This window comes from Solanum lycopersicum, chromosome 6, assembly GCF_036512215.1.
Source record: "Solanum lycopersicum chromosome 6, SLM_r2.1".
Classification (NCBI taxonomy): domain Eukaryota; kingdom Viridiplantae; phylum Streptophyta; class Magnoliopsida; order Solanales; family Solanaceae; genus Solanum; species Solanum lycopersicum.
The window spans coordinates 41,049,346-41,071,159 of record NC_090805.1 but is presented as its reverse complement, the minus strand read 5'-3'; the positions used below and the strand labels follow the sequence as shown (position 1 = coordinate 41,071,159).

At 28.0% G+C, this 21,814-nt stretch overlaps 3 protein-coding genes and 1 non-coding gene across 6 annotated transcripts; 2 read left to right on the top strand and 2 right to left on the bottom strand.

Moving 5' to 3' along the window:
* Positions 1–5,072: 5,072 nt before the first annotated feature.
* Positions 5,073–9,311, top strand: LOC101255412 (bidirectional sugar transporter SWEET1). Its single transcript, XM_004241961.5, has 6 exons — positions 5,073–5,200; positions 5,342–5,378; positions 5,809–5,904; positions 7,127–7,406; positions 7,966–8,085; positions 8,943–9,311. The coding sequence occupies exons 1-6, from the start codon at positions 5,155–5,157 to the stop codon at positions 9,132–9,134; spliced, it is 771 nt and encodes a 256-aa protein (XP_004242009.1). The 5' UTR covers positions 5,073–5,154; the 3' UTR covers positions 9,135–9,311.
* A 655-nt stretch (positions 9,312–9,966) lies between these two features.
* On the top strand, positions 9,967–12,663 carry LOC101248588 (bidirectional sugar transporter SWEET1-like). Of its 3 annotated transcripts, XM_069299259.1 has the most exons (7): positions 9,967–10,107; positions 10,861–10,926; positions 11,046–11,082; positions 11,190–11,285; positions 11,711–11,993; positions 12,072–12,191; positions 12,295–12,663. In XM_069299259.1, exons 2-7 carry the CDS (start codon positions 10,881–10,883, stop codon positions 12,472–12,474), a joined length of 762 nt encoding a protein of 253 aa, XP_069155360.1. In that variant the 5' UTR covers positions 9,967–10,107; positions 10,861–10,880; the 3' UTR covers positions 12,475–12,663. The 3 variants fall into 3 exon arrangements, with proteins under 3 accessions (XP_069155360.1, XP_004242288.1, XP_069155359.1); XM_004242240.4 differs by lacking the exon at positions 9,967–10,107 and having other exon boundaries at positions 10,750–10,926; positions 11,714–11,993; XM_069299258.1 differs by lacking the exon at positions 9,967–10,107 and having other exon boundaries at positions 10,758–10,926.
* Positions 12,664–13,635: 972 nt separating this feature from the next.
* TRNAK-CUU (transfer RNA lysine (anticodon CUU)) lies at positions 13,636–13,708 on the bottom strand. The gene has a single exon. It is a non-coding gene; the product is annotated as a tRNA-Lys (tRNA).
* A 99-nt stretch (positions 13,709–13,807) lies between these two features.
* On the bottom strand, positions 13,808–16,634 carry LOC101255707 (uncharacterized). The gene is made up of 6 exons (XM_004241962.5): positions 16,461–16,634; positions 16,263–16,355; positions 15,649–15,747; positions 14,974–15,015; positions 14,662–14,893; positions 13,808–14,127 (listed from the first exon to the last, which is right to left on the bottom strand). The coding sequence occupies exons 1-6, from the start codon at positions 16,584–16,586 to the stop codon at positions 13,946–13,948; spliced, it is 774 nt and encodes a 257-aa protein (XP_004242010.1). The 5' UTR covers positions 16,587–16,634; the 3' UTR covers positions 13,808–13,945.
* Positions 16,635–21,814: the final 5,180 nt, after the last annotated feature.

The window sequence follows — 21,814 nt, the reverse complement described above, 5'->3', positions numbered from 1 at the left end:
ATTGTGGTAATGATAAAAGGAAGAACACTATGAGTTCTTCAAATAGTCCTTCAAAATGTGAAGGCAATTTTTATCAAAATGGTATCTTTGATATGAAGTAGCGCTCAATGATATAAATTGTGATGAGGATCTTGAATTCAAATCTGTCATATAGTGTGGACAGATAAATGGTTGGCCAAGTAAAATGCACAATTCAAGTATATTTTGTTTCACTTAGAAAAGTGACATTTTGGACTGGTAGTCCATAAATCAAGATATAATGTCAGTGGGGTACAAATAAATTATTATGCGATAGTATAACCGTAAGATATCAAATACGGTTTGTGCCTTGGGGCATAAAGGTTTACCGCAAAAATCCTGACATTAGTGGAGATGTTTTCTCCTTTGGTGGATGAAATGAGGTTTGTTTTGATCTGGCAACATATGAAAACTTGAATGCATGTAAATGAATAATTGTAATGTCTAGCTAGACAATGAAGGTTATATGAAAATCCTTGAAACAATCGAGGTGTCTGAAGCATATAAGAGTTTGAAAGAAACTTATCCAATAAAGCTTCAAGAATTCTTATATGGATTGAAATAGTCAAGGAAGAAAAATGGTACAAAAGAATGACCCTAATTGTCCTTGTATTTTTATGAAAAGGTCTTGGTAAGACAAAATTTTGCCTTGACCTACAGATTGATAATTTGACAAATGAAATATTTGTCTAACAGTGCACATACACTGAAAAATTTTGATGCAATTTTATATGAATAAATCGCATTCATTGAGTACCCCAATGATTATGAGATTACTTGACATAAATGATGATTCAGTTTGATCTCAAAAGAAGGATGATGAGTTTCTTGGTGATGAAACTCTATCTTGGTGCAATCAGGGCACTAGTGCATCTTACTAACAATATTATTCCAGATATTTGTTTTGCAGTAAATTTACTGGCAAGATTCATTTTCTCCCCGATAAAAGGACATTGAAATGGTGTTGAGCACATGATTGAATATCCTCGAAGGACCATAGTTATGGGTTTATTCTATCCCGAGGAATCCAAGACAAAATTGATTGGTTACGCAAATGCAGAATATTTATCTGATCCGTATAAAGCTCTATCTCAACCACGCTATGTGTATTCATGTGGAGGCACAATATATCCCGGCGATCAATGAAGCAAACAAATGTTGCTATGCAGAAATAAAAGTTCTCCATGAAGCAAGTTGAAAGTGTGTTTGGTTGAGATAAATGACACACCATATTCAAGAAATGTGTGGTTTTTCTTTAAAAAAGAATATACCAACCACAATGTACGAAGATTGGAGACATCATCACAAGAAATTAAGTGATGTTTAAATCAGGGGGAGTACAATACGTGTTGCACTCTTTTTCCCTTGATCGAGGTTTTTTCCCACTGGGTTTTCCTGGCAAGGTTTTTAATGAGGCAACAAATGGTGCGTATCAAAATATATGTGTACTCTTTTTCCTTCACTAGAATTTTTTCCCACAGGGTTTTTCCTAGTAAGGTTTTAACGAGGCACATTATCTATGGACATCCAAGGAGGAGTGTTATAAATTCATTGAATGAGTGGATAGTCCATAAGGTTGGTACATGAACAACCATTCATATTCACTAGGTTACATGAACCTTTTTGGATAAGAATGTATCTATTTATTATGATACTTAATATGGTGACCTTTGGAGTGATTTCTCACTCTATAAATAGGGTTTTTCATTCACTATTGTAATATATACATATGAAAGTTATATACACTTGAATAAGAAGAAAATCTTATCTTCCATCTTACTTCTCTTGTCTTCATCTCTTTATATTTATATCTCTTATGAACTTGATTTTATAACATAATAGTAATAATAATAATAATAATGCCAAATATAGGTATACAACGTGTAACAAACAAAAAAGAAGTAAAATATAAAAATGACTCTTCCACTTTTAAGGAAAATTTTAGTGGTAGATATTCTATTAATAAATAAATATTATTTCATTTTTAATATATGTATATTTGTCTGCCCTTTTCTTTTTCCATTATATTATATTATATTATATTTTCCTTTCTTCATCTTTTTCTTCTGCTTTTCCTCTTTGCCTTTATCTATTCTTTTTCTCTTTATTCCGTCCATTCCAAAATCTCTTTTCGAATTTTATATCAGTATTTATTTTTTTCACCTTTCTTTTCTTGTCCTTTTCTCTTTCCCTCAGTTTTTTTTTCCACTCCTTTTCCTTCAATAATACTTCATAAATAGTCTTTTATTATTTCAAAAATAAATAAATATTATATATCTCAAATTGATATTTTAGATAATCATTCAATAAATTCTTATAATCTCAAAAAATTAAGATAAAAAGCAAAAATTTTTTTAAAATAAAATAACTAATATTTGAGTGATCATTTGAGAAATTAATCCTTATATCTAACGTCACATGCAGGGCGAAAGGGTTGAACACCAATATGAATAGCTTTTATCATTTTTATACAGGAGTATTAATCAGTAAAAAGAAGCAGATATTTTAAAAATTGAATATTCTAGTACTCCACCATTTTACGTGAAACTGAATTTTTAAAATTCAATACATAATCCATATACTAGCACTTGTAAATTGTGATTGTATTTAAAATTAAAGAATTTTCAATTTTAACTAGGACGTATTAAGGCTCATAGACTTGTATGAATTAAAACAGAATCAACATGTATATAGGACATGTAGCTAGCTAGAAATAAAAAGAAGTTTCAATTAAATAAAGTAACATATATAATAGATAATGAAATTCATTGAGTGCATCATAAACTGAATGTGCTACATCACTCAGTTTAGTATTTTGCTTCTTTAGTTTCGTTGTATTTTTCCTTTATTCATTTAAATTCGTATTTGAATGATAAAATATTTGTCTAAAATTTTGATTAAATTGATTCGAATTTAACATATAATTATTGAAGTAAATTGTCATGAATTGTTGGCCGGCTATAATAGATTGATAAACTTGGCTATTTAATTGATCAAAAGCAATCTAATTATCAAATATTTTTAAAAATAACTTTCCAAATGGATTAATCTAACTTCTGAAAAGGCAAAAATGTTCATTTTATAGAGATGAGGTATTTCACCAAGTTCGAACGTGAAAAGTAAATACTTTGAGTAATAGAAGAAGCTGAAAAACTTTTTTTAAAAAAATCAAAACAATTTTTGAAATATTAATCACAAATCATTACTTTAATGAAAAATATATTTTTTAAAATAATTAATCAAACATAAAATGTTATTTAATATTGAAAAAAATACCTCAAATTGATTATCGATAAACATTTTCTTTTTTGCACTACTGAAAACAACATATTCAAAAGAGCAAATTTTAAAAAGCCTCTGTTAAACTGACAAAATCTGATATTCTCAAAAAAGCGTTTTTCTTCTTTGAAAAATGCTTTAATAAAATATTTCTGAATTTTGTGCGACCAATATTTTATATATATGTGTGTAATCTAGTCCCAAAAAAAAAAGATTTTTGGAACGCTTTAATTTTTTTCTGTTTCTGTTTAAAAAAATTGAAAAACATATTTTATCACTATACACTTTTTTTTTTGGAACCTCAGGACTATCTCTATCACGATCTCTATTTTTACTATGTAATAATTTATAAATCACATAAGAAATGTAAATCGCACTAGACAAGCCTTTTGTACATGCTCGACTCAGAAGGCATTGAAGGAGATCAATCCTGAATTATACAGACCATCCTCCAAACCAACTAAAGCATTCCAAAAGATATTTCATTCAGAAATACTTAAAGCTTGAGTAAACACTAACTAACTTTATTACCAAAATAAGTGTTGTTATTTTTAAGAAAAATATAAACAATACTTTCACAATCTTTGAAAAGTACTTTTTTTTTCGTTGTTTGCTTTTTTAGTCGTGTATGATCATGATCACATCTTTATAGTAACACATGCATCTATCGTCTTCCTCTGATATACTTTTGAATAATTATTGGTCAGTATTCCATTTTCTTGGATTCTTTAATTATTTATTCGGAAAAAGGTTTAATATATTTTTGAAATATTAAAAATGGTATAAAATTATCCTTTATTCATCTATTGACTTCAAAATGTCCTTCTCATTTATTTATTGAATTTAAAATACCCCTATCATTCACCTTTGGGTTCAAAATTGACCACTTCTTTAATTGTTTTAAAATTAAATTCTTTAAATATTTTTTAAAATACTTGGTGTTCAACAATTGGTTATAATTTAATTTATTAATATAATTTATAAATCAATCCACTGCCCGCTCATTACTATATAAACCCCATCTAATTAATAATCTAATTATCATATTAAAATCGCCATAAACAATACTAAAACACGATGAAATTATAGATTCTTGAAAATAACATCTAAAATTATTCGAGTCCGAATCGAAGCCCCAATTAAATTTAGATTGAGTTGTTTATTTAGGAGTACACTTTCAATAGGATTCTCTTTCAAGATTGAATTAGAAATTTATGCATCCTGAATTAATTCATGTACTTTTTTTAAATATATTTTTATAAATATTTATGATTTGTTTTAAAACTTTTAATATATCATTTTAAAAAAGTTACATATGAAGTAACATCACATAATTGAAACGTAAGAATAATTAAGATGAACATAGTCAGACTTTTAAGTTTATTGGTAATTTTTATTTACCTCAAATTTTTAAAAACACTCAATTGACAATAGCTTTTCTGTTGTTGCATTAATAATATGACGGGCTTATTAATTTGAAGGGGTTTAATTAGTAATGGATGGATAGTGGATTGATTTATAAATTATAACAAATTGTTGAGCGCCACACATTTAAAAGAAATATTTAAATAATTTAAATATAAAACCGTTAAATAAGTGGTTAATTTTGAACCAAAAAGTGGATGACAAAGGTATTTTGGACTCAATAGGTGGATGAGAATGGTATTTTGGAGCTATTAGATGGATGAAGGATAATTTTATTCCATTTTCAATACTTTAAGAATATTTTAGATCCTTTTTTCCATTATTTATATGACTATAATATTATTTAAAGCACATAGAGTACTCTTTTCCTCTATATATATTGAACAAGTTCATGGACTAAAGAACTAACTAATATATAGAGAACACAACAATATGGGTGGTCTTGTACATACTATACAATTCATTTTTGGGATTGTTGGTGAGCTTATTTCACTTTCGTTTATTTATTTTCATATATTAAATTTATTTTGTATATTTTTTTCTTTAGTTAATTAAATTAATTTCTGGTTGAGTTTTTCTTCTCATTTGCTTCTCTTTTTTTTCCTATACTAATTAACAGGAAATGCCGCTACTCTTTTTCTCTTCTTGGTACCCACGTAAGCATAATTCTCAAATATACTCCTTAAAGAGTTTTATTTTATTTTCAATAATGAAAACCCGTTTTTAAATCAAGATTTATTTCTTTTACTTTAGTATTTGCCAAAACTAACACTTTAATCTAGTTAGATTGGTATATTATAAATTTAAAATTCTTGTTTTCTGTATTTATTTTTATTGATCAATGATAGTATTTTTTAATTGAAGCGAATTGGTCAATTTATCTCTAACTTTTTTGCCTGTAAAAAAAAAAAACTCATTTGATATATTTTTATCTAAATTATTTTATACTTGACTATAGATAAGCAGTGAAACTTTTTTTGAGAAATTAGATATTCACTCAAATGATAAATCAATATTACTCGATTATAATTTATGTACACTGATAATATAAATAAATTTAATATATTTTTGTTTTATTGAATTTAGGTTTACATTCAAGAGGATTATCGAGAACAAATCAACAGAACAGTTCTCTGGAGTACCTTATGTTATGACATTTCTCAACTGCTTGCTTTCTGCATGGTAGTTATCTATGCTCCAAATATCATTACAATAAAAACACATCATATATAAAAAGAAATATAATACATAAGTTGAACAAATGCTTCTACTGTGTGTTTCTCGAACTTATCAAGTTGAAATTAAGAAATAAATAAATCGTTTTTATGAAATGTAAAAGCTTAAAGTAAATTTTAAATTGTTAAAACTTTTCAAATAATAGAATATAGGTAAATATTAATTTTTGTATAGTATTAAAAAATGTTTTATCTTTTGTCAAAATCATTTGTCATATAATAACCAATCGTGTAATCATGCACTATGTGTTATATATAATATTTATTCAGAAACGTATTTGAGATAAAATAGGTTAAGATGTGGTTTATACCTAAACTTTTTCATTTTTTATTACAAGTTTTAGCTGTTTTATTTTATAATACTCCTATTTTAGTTCCAAATAAAACTTTATTATTTTTAGTATGATCATATATAATATATAAAATAAATACTATGTATTTTCAAAAAGTATTTTAACATAGATTTTGTATATGTCAATTTAGGCTACATATTAGCTTAACTTTTCATAGAGTAAATTAGAATTTTTCATCGTAATTATTGTATTAAAGTTTACTGATAAAATTATTGATTTAATGAATGAATATGTGTTTTTTTTTCAAAAAAAAATACTTTAACATAGATTTTTCATATGTCAATTTGGGCTACATATTTAGTTAACTTTTCATAGATTAAATTATAATTTCTCATTGTAATTATTGTGTCAAAGTTTACTGATAAATTATTGATTTAATGAATTTCAAAAAATACTTTAACATGGATTTTTCATATGTCAATTTAGGCTACATATTAGCTTTAACTTTTCATAGATTAAATTGGAATTTTTCGTTGTAATTACTGTGTCAAAAGTTTACTGATAAAGTTATTGATTTAATAAATGAATATGTTTTTTTCAAAAAATACTTTAACATTGATTTTTCATATGTCAATTTAGGCCACATATTAGCTTAACTTTTCATCGATTAAATTAGAATTTTTCATCATGTGTCAAAGTTTACTGATAAAGTTATTGATTAATGAATATGTTTTTTTTATAAAAAAAAATTAACATAGATTTTCCATATGTCAATTTAGGCTACATAATAACTTAACTTTTCGCAGTTTAAATTAGAGTTATTTATCGTAATTATTGTGTCAAAGTTTATTGATAAGTTATTGATTGAATGAATAGGTACGGTTTGCCATTTATATCATCAAACAATATTCTAATAGCAACAATAAATGGAGCTGGAGCTGCAATTGAGTTGATATACGTGTTGATTTTTTTCATATATGCACCCAATAAACAAAAGGGGAAAATATTAGCAATGTTGATATTAGTTATAATCGCATTTGCTATCGCGGCGGTTATTTCGGTACTTGCTTTTCATGGAAAAAATAGGCAACTCTTCTGTGGTACGGCTGCTACCATATTCTCCATCGTTATGTATGCATCTCCTATGTCTATCATTGTAAGCTCTCGATATTCTTTTTATTTCAATTTATTTATCTAATTTTTATTTGATACGATGTTTAAGTACGTAAAGAAAACTTTTGATCTTGAACGAAAAATATGTAAAAAAAATATCAGAATATCATTTAATTTTATAATCTTATAAACATATGTGAAAAAATTCTAAAATTTAAAAAACACGAAAGAATTTTAACAAACTAAAAAGATAAATAGAATTGACAAACAAACTTAAACAAAAGAAGTATATATATTATGCAATGATTCCTTTTCACCATATAAATTTCAAATCCTAAATTCACCTTTAACCGTTAGGTAGATTTAAGGTTTAAACTAGATGGATCCAGTATTTATGCTTTCATTATTTAATTTATTGTATTTTTTTAGTTGTGGATTCAAAAATGATTAATATTTGTTAATTTGTACAATTTTTATGCTCTGTTTGATTTAATCTCACAACCTTAAAACTATAAATAAGGAATATTTTATCATACGAGCAATTCCCTCTGATTTGATTTCGTTGAAGAGTACTTATGAATGTAAGATTAAAATTTGTGCAGAGACTAGTAATAAAAACCAAGAGTGTGGAGTACATGCCATTCTTCTTGTCATTTGCTGTTGTGGTATCTTGCAGCTGCTGGTTTACCTATGCCATGCTAGGAATGGATCCATTTGTTGGCGTAAGTATTGTGCCTAGTCTCTCTCATATTTATCATATGTTAAAAATTGAATCAAATCTATATTTACAGTGGTAAAAATAGCTCAAATATACATAATTTGCTTAATTTATCAAAATCTTATAGATTGTGTTCAAAGTAATTCGAATTAGGTCAATTTCAAATTATTTAAGTCTTAATTCATTTTCATTACAACAAAAATAATTATTAGTTGTACTTAATTTTTAATTATCGTTAAATATGTATTTTAAGTAACAATTGTCACTCTTTGTATATATTTCTAAAGCCTTTAGCGACATTGGTTCTAATGACACTTAACTAATGCGGTAAAAACTTTAGTATTCTTTTTATTAATGTCAATATTTAATGCCGCTAAATGTTGTTTTTGTTGTAGTGAAAATAAAAATCTTCAATTGAGTTCAATTTTTTAAGTCTTTTTATTTGCATTAGTGCAATGTATGTTCTCATATCGAATGTATGAATTACTATCTATTTAATATTTTTTTGGATTTATCTATCAATTCGTAAAGAAATTTCTAAATTTTCTTAAGTTAAAATTCGAATTTTATTTGTATTTATTTATCATTGCTTTCAGTGAATTTCGTATTTTATAACGACAATGTGATTATAAAAGATAATAACAATATTTTAAAATTATTTAGATTAAATCGATCAAATTGAGCAGATCATGACCCACCCAATTGTTAGTCCAACTCATTTGAATTCAAAATAAAATTAGACCTGTCATGACCTAACTCAACCCGGCCATTTACACGCCTAACTATCACTCAACCAGCATTAATTAATATGTGGGACATTTGTGAATTACTTGTATTAATTAATAATTTTGTTCTTTGCAGATTTCAACAGGTGTTGGCTTGGCTTTAGGAATAGTGCAGTTGATCTTATATTTTATTTACTGTGACAAAAAGATATTAAATAAGAAGACATCTGCTACTGATGAGTCCCTACAGAATATGGGCAATGACTATAGCAATAATGTTAAGTGTTACAATGATGAGAAGCAATCAAATTTTCATGAGCAAGTCTAGACAAGTTATGAAATCAAGTTCAATATGCAACTCAAAACTTGCTGATTTTTGTGTAAAATCTCTCTCTTTAGATTTTATTAACATTTTGATGTACTTGAATAATATCATATTGTAAAAGCATAAAAGTATGTCAAGAATGATTAGATATCTAAATGAAATATGTATGATTATGCATTATGTTCACACTGTGATTGCTTACATTAAAGATTATTTAATGTTTATGGTTATAAATATTTATATATATTCCATGAATTTCTTAACACATTTCATGATCTGGTCTGCACTTTTTGATGAAGAAGCTTCGGATTGATCACCTTATTTTATCATATTTTCTAAAATATCTATCATTTGAGAAAATTATAAAAATTTCTGTCTTGGATATACATTACTTAACGCAATATATTGATCGGGTACTTTAAGCGATGAATCGAACATTAAGTAATGTATTTAAAATTGAGACACGATTATCGAGATATATTCAAAATTGAAACGTGATATATCGAATGTATCTAAGGTGTTTTTGTAATTTGAAAAAGATTAGGGATAATTGTAAAATGTAATTAACTTTTAACAAGATTGGTGTAAAATTTCCCAATAAATAAAGCTAGTAATTTCGCATTTTCTAAGTAACAATTTTTTTAGTCTATTTATTAACTTTATTTTTTAAAAAGAAAATAGTTAGCTAATATTATTATAGTATATTATACTTTGTATATATATTTTTTTTTTTAAAAAAAAAAACAGAAATGGAGGAGAAGAAGTCCTAATCTAAAACTAATTCCCCCCCAATCTAAAACTAATTCCCTCTAAATATTTTCAAAACAAAACCTAGGTTTCCCATATGAATCTTCAACCAAATCACAACTTATACACGGAAAAAGAAAGGAAAAAAAGTACTATTGTTATATTATTTTAAACGATCGAACACATATCTGATTTTATAGTTTGTTTAAAAAATCTTGGCTCAATAAAGGTTCGTTTTTTTCCCTATTTTATTTTTCTGATTTTTATTATATATTATACTGTTTGACTCTATTTTTATCATAGTTTGGCTCAATAATGCTATGGATTATTTGTTGTTATTTTGTGAATGATTGACACCCCAAATTATCGATCATTAGAATTTGAAAATTTGAACAATTTTTCATGTTTTATTTATCCTTTGACTCTAATTCTTCATATTGAAACTCATCATTTCCATTTACCATTGCCTTGTACAGCATGAGCTTTCCTTCTTTACTTAGGTAATTTGCTTTTGACTTAACACGTAAATATTCTCATTTAATTTGGTCTTATGCTTTCTAATTTTAGATGTGCATAAATAAATATTAAAACTTGTATAAATTTGAACAAATAGACACATGCGCTGACGTGACATAATACATGTAGAGACCACGTTAGATTTCTTGTAGGATATGAATTGCCACCTAATTAGATGTCAAGTAAAACGCATATGTTTATATGTTCAACTCTATACAAATTTAAGTGTTTACTTATACGGACCCAAAAAGAAAAGAATATAAATATCATATGACAAAGTTAAAGCTTTTTACTTTTCTAGTAGTGAGTGATCATGATGATATCTTTATAATAAGCCACGCAGTTATGAATAATTATTGGTGAGAATTTTCCCTTTTTAAGTACTCCATATTCTTGATTTAATTACTCCTATTTATTTTGAATTAAAATATCATCTCCTCTTTATATTCAACTAACTTGCTCATAGCTTGTAGAGTAATCAACAATATGAGGGGTCTTGTACACACTATACAATTTGTTTTTGGGATTCTTGGTGAGTTTATTTCACTTTAATTGATTCATTTCCATATTTATTTTCTTTGTATATTTTCCTCTTGAATTAATTAATTTTTGGTTGAGTTTCTCTTCTTCTTTTTTCCTGCTAATTAACAGGAAATGTTGCCACTCTCTTTCTCTTTTTGGTACCCACGTAAGTATATTTCTCAACAACACGATCAGAATTTCTATTATAATTTATACACATTAATAAATATAAATCATTTTAATTTTTAATATATTTTATTTGATTGAATTTAGGCATACATTCAAGAGGATCATCAAGAACAAATCAACGGAACAATTCTCTGGCATACCTTATGTTATGGCATTTTTGAACTGCTTAATTAGTGCATGGTAACTATCTATACTCATGCAGCAAATTTCTTTTCAAATTTTGATGCATATAAATGGACTTTAATTATTATTTTTTGGGAAAATGCGCAAGTACCCTTCAACCTATGCCCAAAATTCCATAGACATACTTATACTATACTAAGATCCTATTACCCCTGAACTTATTTTATAAGTAATTTGCTACCCTTTTTCGGCCTACATGGCACTCACTTGAAGAAAAAAAAGTCAACCAATGTTGGGCCCACAAGATAGTGTCACATAGGCTGAAAAGGGGTAGAAAATTATTAATAAAATAAGTTCAGGGATGTAATAGGACCTTAGTATAGTATATGTGTGTCTCTTTGATTTCGGGCATAGGTTGAGAGGGTAGTTGTGCATTATCGCTTATTTTTTTAATAAAGTTATTGATTTAATGAATGAATTAGCAGGTATGGTCTGCCATTTGTAACATCAAACAATATTCTGGTTGCAACAATCAACGGGACTGGAGCTGCAATTGAGTTAATATATGTGCTTATATTTTTATTATATGCGCCCAATAAGCAAAAGAGAAGAATCTTCGCAATATTTGTATTAGTGGTCGTTGCTTTTGCTGCAGCTGCTGTTATCTCAGTGCTTTTTTTTCATGGTAAAAATAGAAAGCTCTTTTGTGGCATTGCTTCCACGGTTTTCTCTATCGTTATGTATGCTGCTCCTCTGTCTATTATCGTAAGTACTCTCAAATACTCCTCGATATAATCTCACATATTTTTGGTAATATTATACACATTTTTAATTTTTATTCAGAGACTAGTGATCACGACCAAAAGCGTGGAGTACATGCCATTTCTCTTATCATTTGCCGCTATCCTATCTTGCACTAGCTGGTTTATCTATGCCATACTAGGAATGGACCCATATATTGGGGTAAGTACTTCTTTCGAGAACATAAGTAATGAAAGTTTAGATGAAACTCATATGAATTATGAATTACTAGTAGTAGTAATTGGTGAATTTTGTTACTATGCAGATTTCAACAGGTGTTGGGTTGACTTTAGGAATAGTGCAATTGGTCTTATATTTCAGCTATTGTGACAAGAGAATTTTAAATAAAAAGACATTTGCTGTTGAAGAGTCTCAGAAGAATATGGACAATGACGTTAAGCCGTATGATGAGTCAATACATGAATGTCCATATGTGAAAGTCTAGACAAGTTAAAACGGAGGACCAAGTTCATGGCTTGATGATTTTTGTTCAGAAACAGTTTGTTTAGATCTATTATATTGGCATTTTCATGTGCGCAGACAGTATTGTAAGAGCATAAAAGCATAATCTTCTGCTTTACGTATTTGTTGTTGTAAATTGATCAAGGAAATGACTATGCATTTATTCATTCAAGTACTTTTATAGTATACAATAACTTGTTAAAAGATTTACCTTTCTATATGAAAATTAAAAATAACACGTAACCCCAATCACACATATAATATTGAAATATTTAATATGCTCACTAGATACATTTAATAGTTAAATATGATCTTCTGAATTTGTGCTACAACAAGTCCAGTTTTTTTTTGTTCTCGTTGACTTTGCTAGCTAAATTATTCAGTTTGACGTTTTGCTATATATATATTGTTCTTCAAAGAACAATGTCAATCTTTAGTTTTTATGTAATGAGTTGCCTGCAAAATTACCTTGAAGCTATATTTAGCTATCTTAAAACGTATTAATAGAACATCAAATCCCAGCGAGTTTCTATAGGACCAAAAAATGTTGCCTTTAAAATCTGAATTTGACCACTATTAACTATATTCTTATTTAATACTAAGGGTAGTATGAGAAAAAAAAACCCTTAATTTGAAAAATGAAAAATCAAAACATTTAACTTAATATTTTTTCAGTGGATATAAACTTGCTCGTGTAGTTTGGTAGGCTTTTTTTAAGTATCTAATAATTTTGCTTCTGCTCGTTGTTGGTGCAGCTTTTCTAACTATTCCGAAACAATCTTTCTAGGAGAGATAATTTACATATTTTTGTCAAATCCTTCTATTTTTACGTACGGTTGGAATCGTACCATTTCGATGTGTTCTAATTCTTTCGACCAAGAGAGGTTTGATGTTTTTCAATCCATTGTATTAATTCCACTTCCTATTCGTGGTATGTTATTTATGATCTCGACTTATGATTCAATTGTCATGTATTTAGCTATTGAGCCTCAAAGTTTATATGATCGCAACATCAAAAAGAAAGTCGACTCAAAATATATGATCTTAGATACATTCCCCTCTGTTTAGGAAAAATCGGACAACTACCAATATCTGTTATAATATATATATTCGAACAAGAGGTGTGACCACGGAAAAGAAAAAACGCCCACCGTGGGGCTCGAACCCACGACCACAAGGTTAAGAGCCTTGCGCTCTACCAACTGAGCTAGACGAGCTCTTGTCATATTTCACCAACATTTCTTATAATACAAATAACTGAGAGAAAACACATTGCAATAACTGCGAGAGAACACATTGCACCACTAGTTATGATATATTAGAGAATTGATCAGAAAATTAAATAGATATAAATAGGTACATACTAGGTTAAGTCTCTACATGCATAATATATTTATATTAAACTAGCTTTTGTAATGCAAAAATAGAATATAATAGAGAAGAGCTTTTGACTATTATTCTTGAGCCTTTTGGATCTCTACTTCATTAGGCTTCTCTAGTTTTTTGCCTTGTTCCACACCATTTTCAATGTTAACATGTTTGCAGGCTTCATTTGGTCCTCCACCAACACAACTCTCATTGGAAGATAAGGCAACTTCCCTTGTCCAACTTTTCAATGTCTCCACAGCTGCTTCATCTGTTTTATATCAAATTGTAACATAAATTATACTCACAAAACAGATAGAAAGAAATTTTATTGATCCCATTAATTTTTAGTTTTTTCTTATTCGTTCCTATGAGTTTTCATCTTTTTGCTTATTTGGTGACTCAAATTTACAACCTCAGAATTGTACGAGGAGGGTGCGTATTGTCTACATAACCTACTCTTTGTCAATTTTTAATTCCTTCGCTTGTAATGGTAAGAAAATGAATTTTAGGTTCAATTCAAATAAATTGTGTGACTCTTATTTAACACCCCAGCTCATGTATAGGACTAGACATCTAAAGCATGAACACATAAATGTTGAGATAGAATCAACCAAAAATTAACTCAAGAAAAAAGATTGCCCAAAAATCATATAAAAAGACCACTCACTCATCCCCTATTTGTTCAATGGAACTACTCAACTATTATAAGTTTTTTTATTTTTCTCAATCTCCAAATACTTCATATCAACTTGTAAAATTTTTAGTAAAAGATAAGACAAGACAAATTTGTAATTTCACTTGCCTATTCTTGGCACAGTGTGGCCTTGAGGATGCCTTATGATGATAGGATTCTCAAAATCTGTTGTAAGTTCTTGTGAAGGAAGTTTGAGCCAATCTTTCTCTCCAATAAAATGAACTGATTTAACCTTCATCATATCTTTGTATGCAATGTTACAAATATTTGGGTCCCTAAATTTGGCACCTGATATTGATACAAATAATTTCATTGGTGGATGCTCTTTCAGAATCTCCCCCTGTATAAATAAAAACGTATAAATTTCCCAAATTATATTGGAAATTATGAAGTAATTTTGGCTAAGAGTTGAGGTGATACCTGCTCCATGTACCCTAGTAAAAGGCCTGATAAAGTTGCTCCCTGCACCAAGGGATTATTCAGTAATTTGATATTTGTGACAAATTTTAAAATTAGATAATCAGTTTGGATTTGATTTGAAATATTACTACAATTTACTATAACAAAAATATTTTTTATGCTAAAGTCTTTACCGACATTATTTAAGTGTCATCAGAACCAATATTGTTACAAAGAGAGTGTTAATTGCCGCTAAAAATACATATTTAGCGACATTTGTGAATTAATTGCTGCTAATGATTATTTTTTGATGTAGTGATTTGCTATTCAGGATTCCCAGACTATTGAATTATTTACTTAATGAAAATCGTATATCAAATAGGTTCATTACTCATTAGTACAAGTCCAAAGAATAAGTTAAAGATTAAACATTTTAGTTGTGTCAATTTATTTTTCTTGATGTGTTCTTATTTGTTGATCTTCCATTATAATGTGTTTCTACATTAAAAATAAAAATATTGAAGCAATAGTAATACACTTGGCTTCAACTTCAATTTAGTATTATTGAATATCATATCAAATCAAAATTTAATTTACTGATTACCGAATAATCAAATCATAATTTAAGAATTCTATATTCAAATATCTACCTTATTAGGCGTAAAAATAAAGATCTCTCGTAGAAAGTGAACAAACCTGGGAGAATCCGAGAAGACCATCAAAAGGCCCTTTGCTTGTTATATACTCACACAAGTACGTAATGCATTCTTCTAAGTTCTCATATTCTGTGAAATCCTGAGAGGAGGTAAATCATTGTTGGTAAAAATTGATTGAGATATCAATCTGGATTGTGATGTAGTGGTGTCATTGCTCTACTTAAAAGGAGGAGTTAGGTAGAGGTTCATGGATTTCGAATGAATCCGATTGTTTTTTTTTATAGATTTTGTATTTATAATAAAAAATTAAATTAATATATATGTATATTAACTTGTGAACTCGGTCCCGTGATAAAAAAAAAAATGAACTGTGAAAATACTTTTCAATTAGAGTACTTGTGGATTTGAAACCCTCTCTTTTAGGACTTCCAAACTTTAATCCCGACTTCATCTGTGGCTCCATAGGTCTTGGGTTCGAGCCTAAATATGGAGGCAATTTCAACATTACTCGTATAAGATATGGAATTTGTCCGCAATCCTTAGCTAATTTGCTGCTAAAATGCTATCGAATCTTCTTATAACTATAATCCATAGCTAAATGAGATTAGCATGAAATTTTTGTTATTTAGCTACACGTTTGAGGTAGGTATTTACCTCATTATACTGGAACCACTCAAAATATGGTGGTGGAAATATCCCCTCAATATCTGATTTACCCTTTGCTGCAAATATTCCATCTGGAAAATCCTGCCAATGTATATTCATTTATGATTTCAAAAATTAAACTTTGATCTGTTACATTATGTACAAAGAAAAATATAATAAATTAAATATAAATATGTAACATCATACCATTTCAGAATTAGCAAAAATAGAAGGATCCCATTTGCTTAATTGTTTTTTTAAGAAATTTCCACTAGTTCTAAATCCATGCAAACAAAGAATCTTCATCTTTTTTTCTTCTATTATCTCTTCCATCCTCTAATGAATGTGGTGAATTTAGTTGAAAGTTGAAGAGTAGTGTGTATATATATATATATATCTAAATACTCAAAAATACAACTACTCACTTTGAAATAATTAAAGCCAATAATATTTTCGGCATATCAAATTTATTTAAACTCAATATTTTTTATATAAATTTTATAAATTTATGTTAAAGTTACAATAAATATGAATGAATTATTTTTAAAATATCATTAATTAATGTATTTATAAAAATTAAAAAAATTTAAATTATGAATCCGATTCTTCGCGAGTAAACTAAAAATGTAAAGTGGGATCTATGTTCTATTGGGAGAGTTAGGTAATAAGAGTGGCTGGCAGGTGAACACGTGATTCGCAACGGCTTTGCAACTATTAATAAGTGTAATGCTAACTCTTGAAGTTTGTCTCAAATATTTAGAAGAACATTATTATGCATACGTTTTATTATTTCCTAAATAATTTTAAATTGGTATTGTTATACTTATTTTTTGATTCATCCTAAATTTTAGAAGTAAATATAGTATCATGTATCAATTATTACGTGATAAAGTGTTTTTTTTCTCATTTAAGTTTTTCTTTATTTTTATTCTTTCTATTACTTTTTGATTTGTTTTTTTAAAAAAGAAATTAATTCTAAGTAAATAGAAAAATAATAAAAGATTCCCTTAAAACTATGTGAAATAAATATGTGAAATAAATGAAAAATATGACTTTGACAATTAAAAAAAAAAATCTTCAATTGTAATTTCAAATATTCTATAATTGTTATAGCTTATAGGTGTGGTTTTCTCTTTTTAATTTGGGGTTGTTAGTTATAACCTTCAATTAAATATAAACTTAATAATCCGTATCTAACTCACATGTATCGTCGATAGATATATCTGAATGCCACATATTAATAGATATATTCGTTGTGAAAAATATGGTAAGATTCATAAATATACAAATTGAAGGGAATGGAGATAAACTAGGTACAAAATAAGTGAAATATCTGTTAAATGTAGTGTATTGAATTCAAATTCGATTTTTCGGTCTTACCAAAATAAAATAGTCCAACACTAATCCAAAAATTAAAATTCAAATCTTAAAATCGATAGTTATTTATCAAATCAAAATTAAGGATAAAAAAAATTGTGTTTGAACAGTAATATGTTCAGCCTTAGATTTAACAGTTTCAGTCTCCCATTCAGCTAATTCTCAAACTTCGAGCGAAAGCAAACTTTTAATTCGAATGACAATACATCAAAATTATGTCGATCGAAGTTCTTAAAAAATGCACCATACACTCATGTCCGAAAAGCAACCGCATCATACACGAATGAACCGCCAAAAAGCTAGGAAATACAATTAAGTTTTATTTTTAATTATATTTAAAAAAATCTTTTTAAAAAATGATCAAATTTTCTAAAGCAAAAAATTATCATAAAAGTTGTCAATGTTTTGAGTTTCTTTTAATTATATATAGAGGGAACTAAGGAATGATTAAGAATTAAAATTTTAATTAATTTTAAATATTACATTTTAGGAATTCTTATCTTTTTAGTTAAGCCGTTTAGTTTTAGATCCGAAAAAAATTGCTTGATTTTATTTATTAAGTTTGTTTGTTAGAATTCACCTATATATATATATATATATATATATATATATATATATACATACTAGAAGGGTATGGCCCGTGCCAAACACGGACCCAATATTTAATATTTTAAAGTAATGTTTGCTTTGCAGTCATTTGATGTAAAAACGGATGAAGTTGTCAAAAAAACAACAACATAAAGACATAACTATTTTAATATAAAAGTAGGTCGTATAAGTACTTAATTTACACGGAAAAATGCCTTCCCAAGTAATATAGGCATTGCATATATCCAAAACAAAACTACACCAATAATGACTAATAAATTTGAACTTGGACAATCAAGTTCAAGACAAACAGTACATTGTTTCATCTCTTTACACAAAAGGAAGAAAACGCCAAATGAAAGCAGTCTCACGGAATCAAATTCACTAGCACGGGCCTAATATTTTAGTCAATGAACAATGAAAAATATCAATAAAGAGTAGAAAAAAGATTAAAGTAGTACATAAAAAATGTAAAGAAAATTTCCGATATGATTGAAGCAAGTAGAATTCATAACTCATATATATCATATTGAAACAAGCAGAAGTCATATATGACAATTTTTTCACATAAATTTTCTATTGTCCTTCAAAGCTTCTCGGCTCACTTCCCACTTCTTTTTTCAGAAAGCTTGTATATTCTTCAAAATTTGTACATGCAATGTAAAAGTTACACATCAGAGAACATACAATTAAGTTCTACAATGTACACTACTCCTTTTAGTTGTCATGATTTGCTATACCATCAAAAGTAATTTTACGATTGACCATCCTTCGTACTTTGTCTTTTCTGTCAAAGAAGATCGAAGGCAATACTTCAGATGAAGAAAGATGAAAATTGTGAGAGGAGAAATTATAGCGTAGTTTTACTCAACCTGCATTTTAATTAAACAATCAATTTCATTTAACTTACCCTCTCAAAGTATCCATGATTACTTGGTGGATGGAGCCAATGCTCATAAAGAACAATAGAAAATTTAAGGACAGTAAAAGAAAGTCAATCATAAATTTTAATACTGTACACTAGACATTGAATGATGATACATTTCCAACGAAAATCAGTAAAGTCTGAAAGAAAAATAAAGATTGGGATAGTAACCAAGAAAAGATCATTAATTGCAAGTAGATTAAAAGATAAGACGATTTATATTTAGAATATGCATTCCAGTCACATCATAAGGGCATCAACTTGGTGGAAATTATATTGTTAACCAAGATACTTCACTACAGTGATGAAAAATCAAATCTCAGATAATAGGCTTTCGAAATACAAAAAGAGCTGCTCAAAAAGCTCTCTTCATAAGTGAAATTCAATCAAACAAAATATTTGTCTAGGTTATAAATTTGTTGTATTGTAACTATCATTTACCTCATAAAATTGAATTCTATGATTATATCCCCCCCCCCCCCTCTTATATCCTCCCCCCCCCCTCCAAACTCCTCTTTCCTACCCCCATAATAACCAGTTAATCAGTTTATGTCAAAACCACCATGTCCAAAGAACTTAAACTTCTTATTTGGTAAAATCCTTAACTACATAAGTAATCACTGATTATTGGCCCTATCCATATTTATCATCACTAAATGATATATTTTGTAAGACCTCCACACCTTCATCATCTAGATGCTTTGTTGTTGCATTTTTATGGCCACATACACCTTAGTTATCTAATACAACAGCAACATATTCAGTAGGTCCACAAGTAAAGCTTGAGGGGAGTAAAATGTGCGCAAAATCTTACCGCTATCTTGTAAGGTAGAGAGGTTGTTTTTGAATGACCTCAGCTTAAAGAAAACAGAAACAACAAGACAGTAAGAAAGTAGAGGCTCTAAGTCAAACCTGCAAAGCAAAAATATCAAAATTAATGGTCGTATATGCATATGCTATTAACTATTGAAATCTTTAAAGTGTTCGAGTTTTTTCTTATGTTTTCCTTTTTGACAAGTCTCAATGCTTTCTTTTTACTGCACTAAAAACTACAATATGCACTTTCTATACATTTTACATCCTCCAAAATTATTAGATCCTGAAAGAGATTGAACAACGACATATATGCTTTAAGTTAGGCATGAAATTTATTCTCTGAGTAAGGAATCTCACTCAACTCTATGTTAGCAGAGCCAACAAATCTCTTGTACCCATAGCATAATGACTGTTAAAAATTTTACAGACTTTAAATCTCCTTTGTCTTGTCTGCTTTAAATCTCCTTTGTCTTCGTATATGCATGTGTTTTATGGTATACGTAGGACACGAAGTGTAATGTACGTACCAAATAAAGTGTATATCTTTTCTCCTTTCAATTTTGATTTCTTTCCTTGTCATTTTAGCTTTAAAATTTTGATTTCGTTGTCATATATTGTAAGGCTTCCAACTATCAATTTCAAACGGATCTTTTGATTCTATTTTGAAAAGATCGATCCTGCCCTATCATTGAACTATAACCCTAATCTTTGCCTATAAATACATCTCAAAAAGCTCTAGCCACAGCATCATCCAGACCAGGAGCGACTCTAGTAAATTGGTGGCCTAAAGTCAAATTCAAATGGAGGCCTTAAATTTGAATATATATTTTTATAAAGTTTACTATAGTCATGATTTTTTCTTGAGACATAGTATTCATAATTTGTCAAACTTCTATTACTTCTTTACTCTTTTATATAAAAAAAATTATTTTCTACAAATAATACTCAATACTATTTTTTTTTAAAAAAGACTTATAACCTATTATTTTTTTAAAAAAATGAGGCCCCTCAAATTTAGGGGCCCAAGGGGATTGTTTTTTTTTTGCAAAGCTGTAGAGCCGCCCTGATCCATACTGCACTCACTCACATGTAAACATTATTTTTGATCCTTTTATAAAATAATTACACATTTTGTTGTGGTCTACTTGAAGGTTTGTGATCCTAAAGATTAAAAGTTGGTTAGCTTACCTTCCCTCTCTCGAATCATAAAAAGGAACGATTTGTAGTTAATATGATTTCAATTTTTTATAATACATAGTTTGGCGCTCTAACATATAATTTTTATTTTTTACTTAAACACTTGGTGCCTAAAACAAAAAAAATAAATAAACAGGGGATTTGGTTGTAGATTTTGCTGTATATATGTTTGTGCATATAAAAGTTTTAGATTGTGTGTATGTTTTATTAGTGAAGGTGCAATTTTTGAGGCTTTTTAGCAGTGTAATTTTTTTAAATTGTTTTTCCTGTCCATGTCTATATATTTTCTTAGTCTAAAAATATACTTATCTCTATATAATCTTTAAAAAGAGAGGAAAGACCTAGGTCTAAGTGAATTGACAAGCTAATAAAAAGTTAGATAATTAAAATTTCAATTTATTTAGGTGATATGTTTTTAACGAAATATATGACTAATAGGAGTATGAACCATCAAAGATTTAAGAAATATAATTAAGTTTTAATTTTATTATATTAAAAATTTTCTTTTAAAAAGATGATCAAATTTGCAGACATACAAATTAGGGAAAAAGAGTCTGAAAAATATTTCAGGCCAAGATTATTGTTACAATACCAACTCCCTGCACTATTCAATAGTGTATTTTAAAGGTATGTATGTGCTCACGTGGACACGTTACTA

What these genes read in the sequence shown, in the direction of transcription:
- LOC101255412 (XM_004241961.5), top strand. Translation starts at nt 5,155, where the DNA reads ATGGGTGGTCTTGTACATACTATACAATTCATTTTTGGGATTGTTG. An exon ending in TTTCTCTTCTTGGTACCCAC is followed by an intron (nt 5,379 to 5,808) that starts GTAAGCATAATT and finishes TATTGAATTTAG; the next exon opens with GTTTACATTCAAGAGGATTA. An exon ending in AACTGCTTGCTTTCTGCATG is followed by an intron (nt 5,905 to 7,126) that starts GTAGTTATCTAT and finishes TTGAATGAATAG; the next exon opens with GTACGGTTTGCCATTTATAT.
- LOC101248588 (XM_069299259.1), top strand. Translation starts at nt 10,881, where the DNA reads ATGAGGGGTCTTGTACACACTATACAATTTGTTTTTGGGATTCTTG. An exon ending in AACTGCTTAATTAGTGCATG is followed by an intron (nt 11,286 to 11,710) that starts GTAACTATCTAT and finishes TGAATGAATTAG; the next exon opens with CAGGTATGGTCTGCCATTTG. An exon ending in CTGCTCCTCTGTCTATTATC is followed by an intron (nt 11,994 to 12,071) that starts GTAAGTACTCTC and finishes ATTTTTATTCAG; the next exon opens with AGACTAGTGATCACGACCAA.
- LOC101255707 (XM_004241962.5), bottom strand. Translation starts at nt 16,586, where the DNA reads ATGGAAGAGATAATAGAAGAAAAAAAGATGAAGATTCTTTGTTTGCAT. An exon ending in AGTGGTTCCAGTATAATGAG is followed by an intron (nt 15,748 to 16,262) that starts GTAAATACCTAC and finishes ACCTCCTCTCAG; the next exon opens with GATTTCACAGAATATGAGAA. An exon ending in TACTAGGGTACATGGAGCAG is followed by an intron (nt 14,894 to 14,973) that starts GTATCACCTCAA and finishes TTATTTATACAG; the next exon opens with GGGGAGATTCTGAAAGAGCA.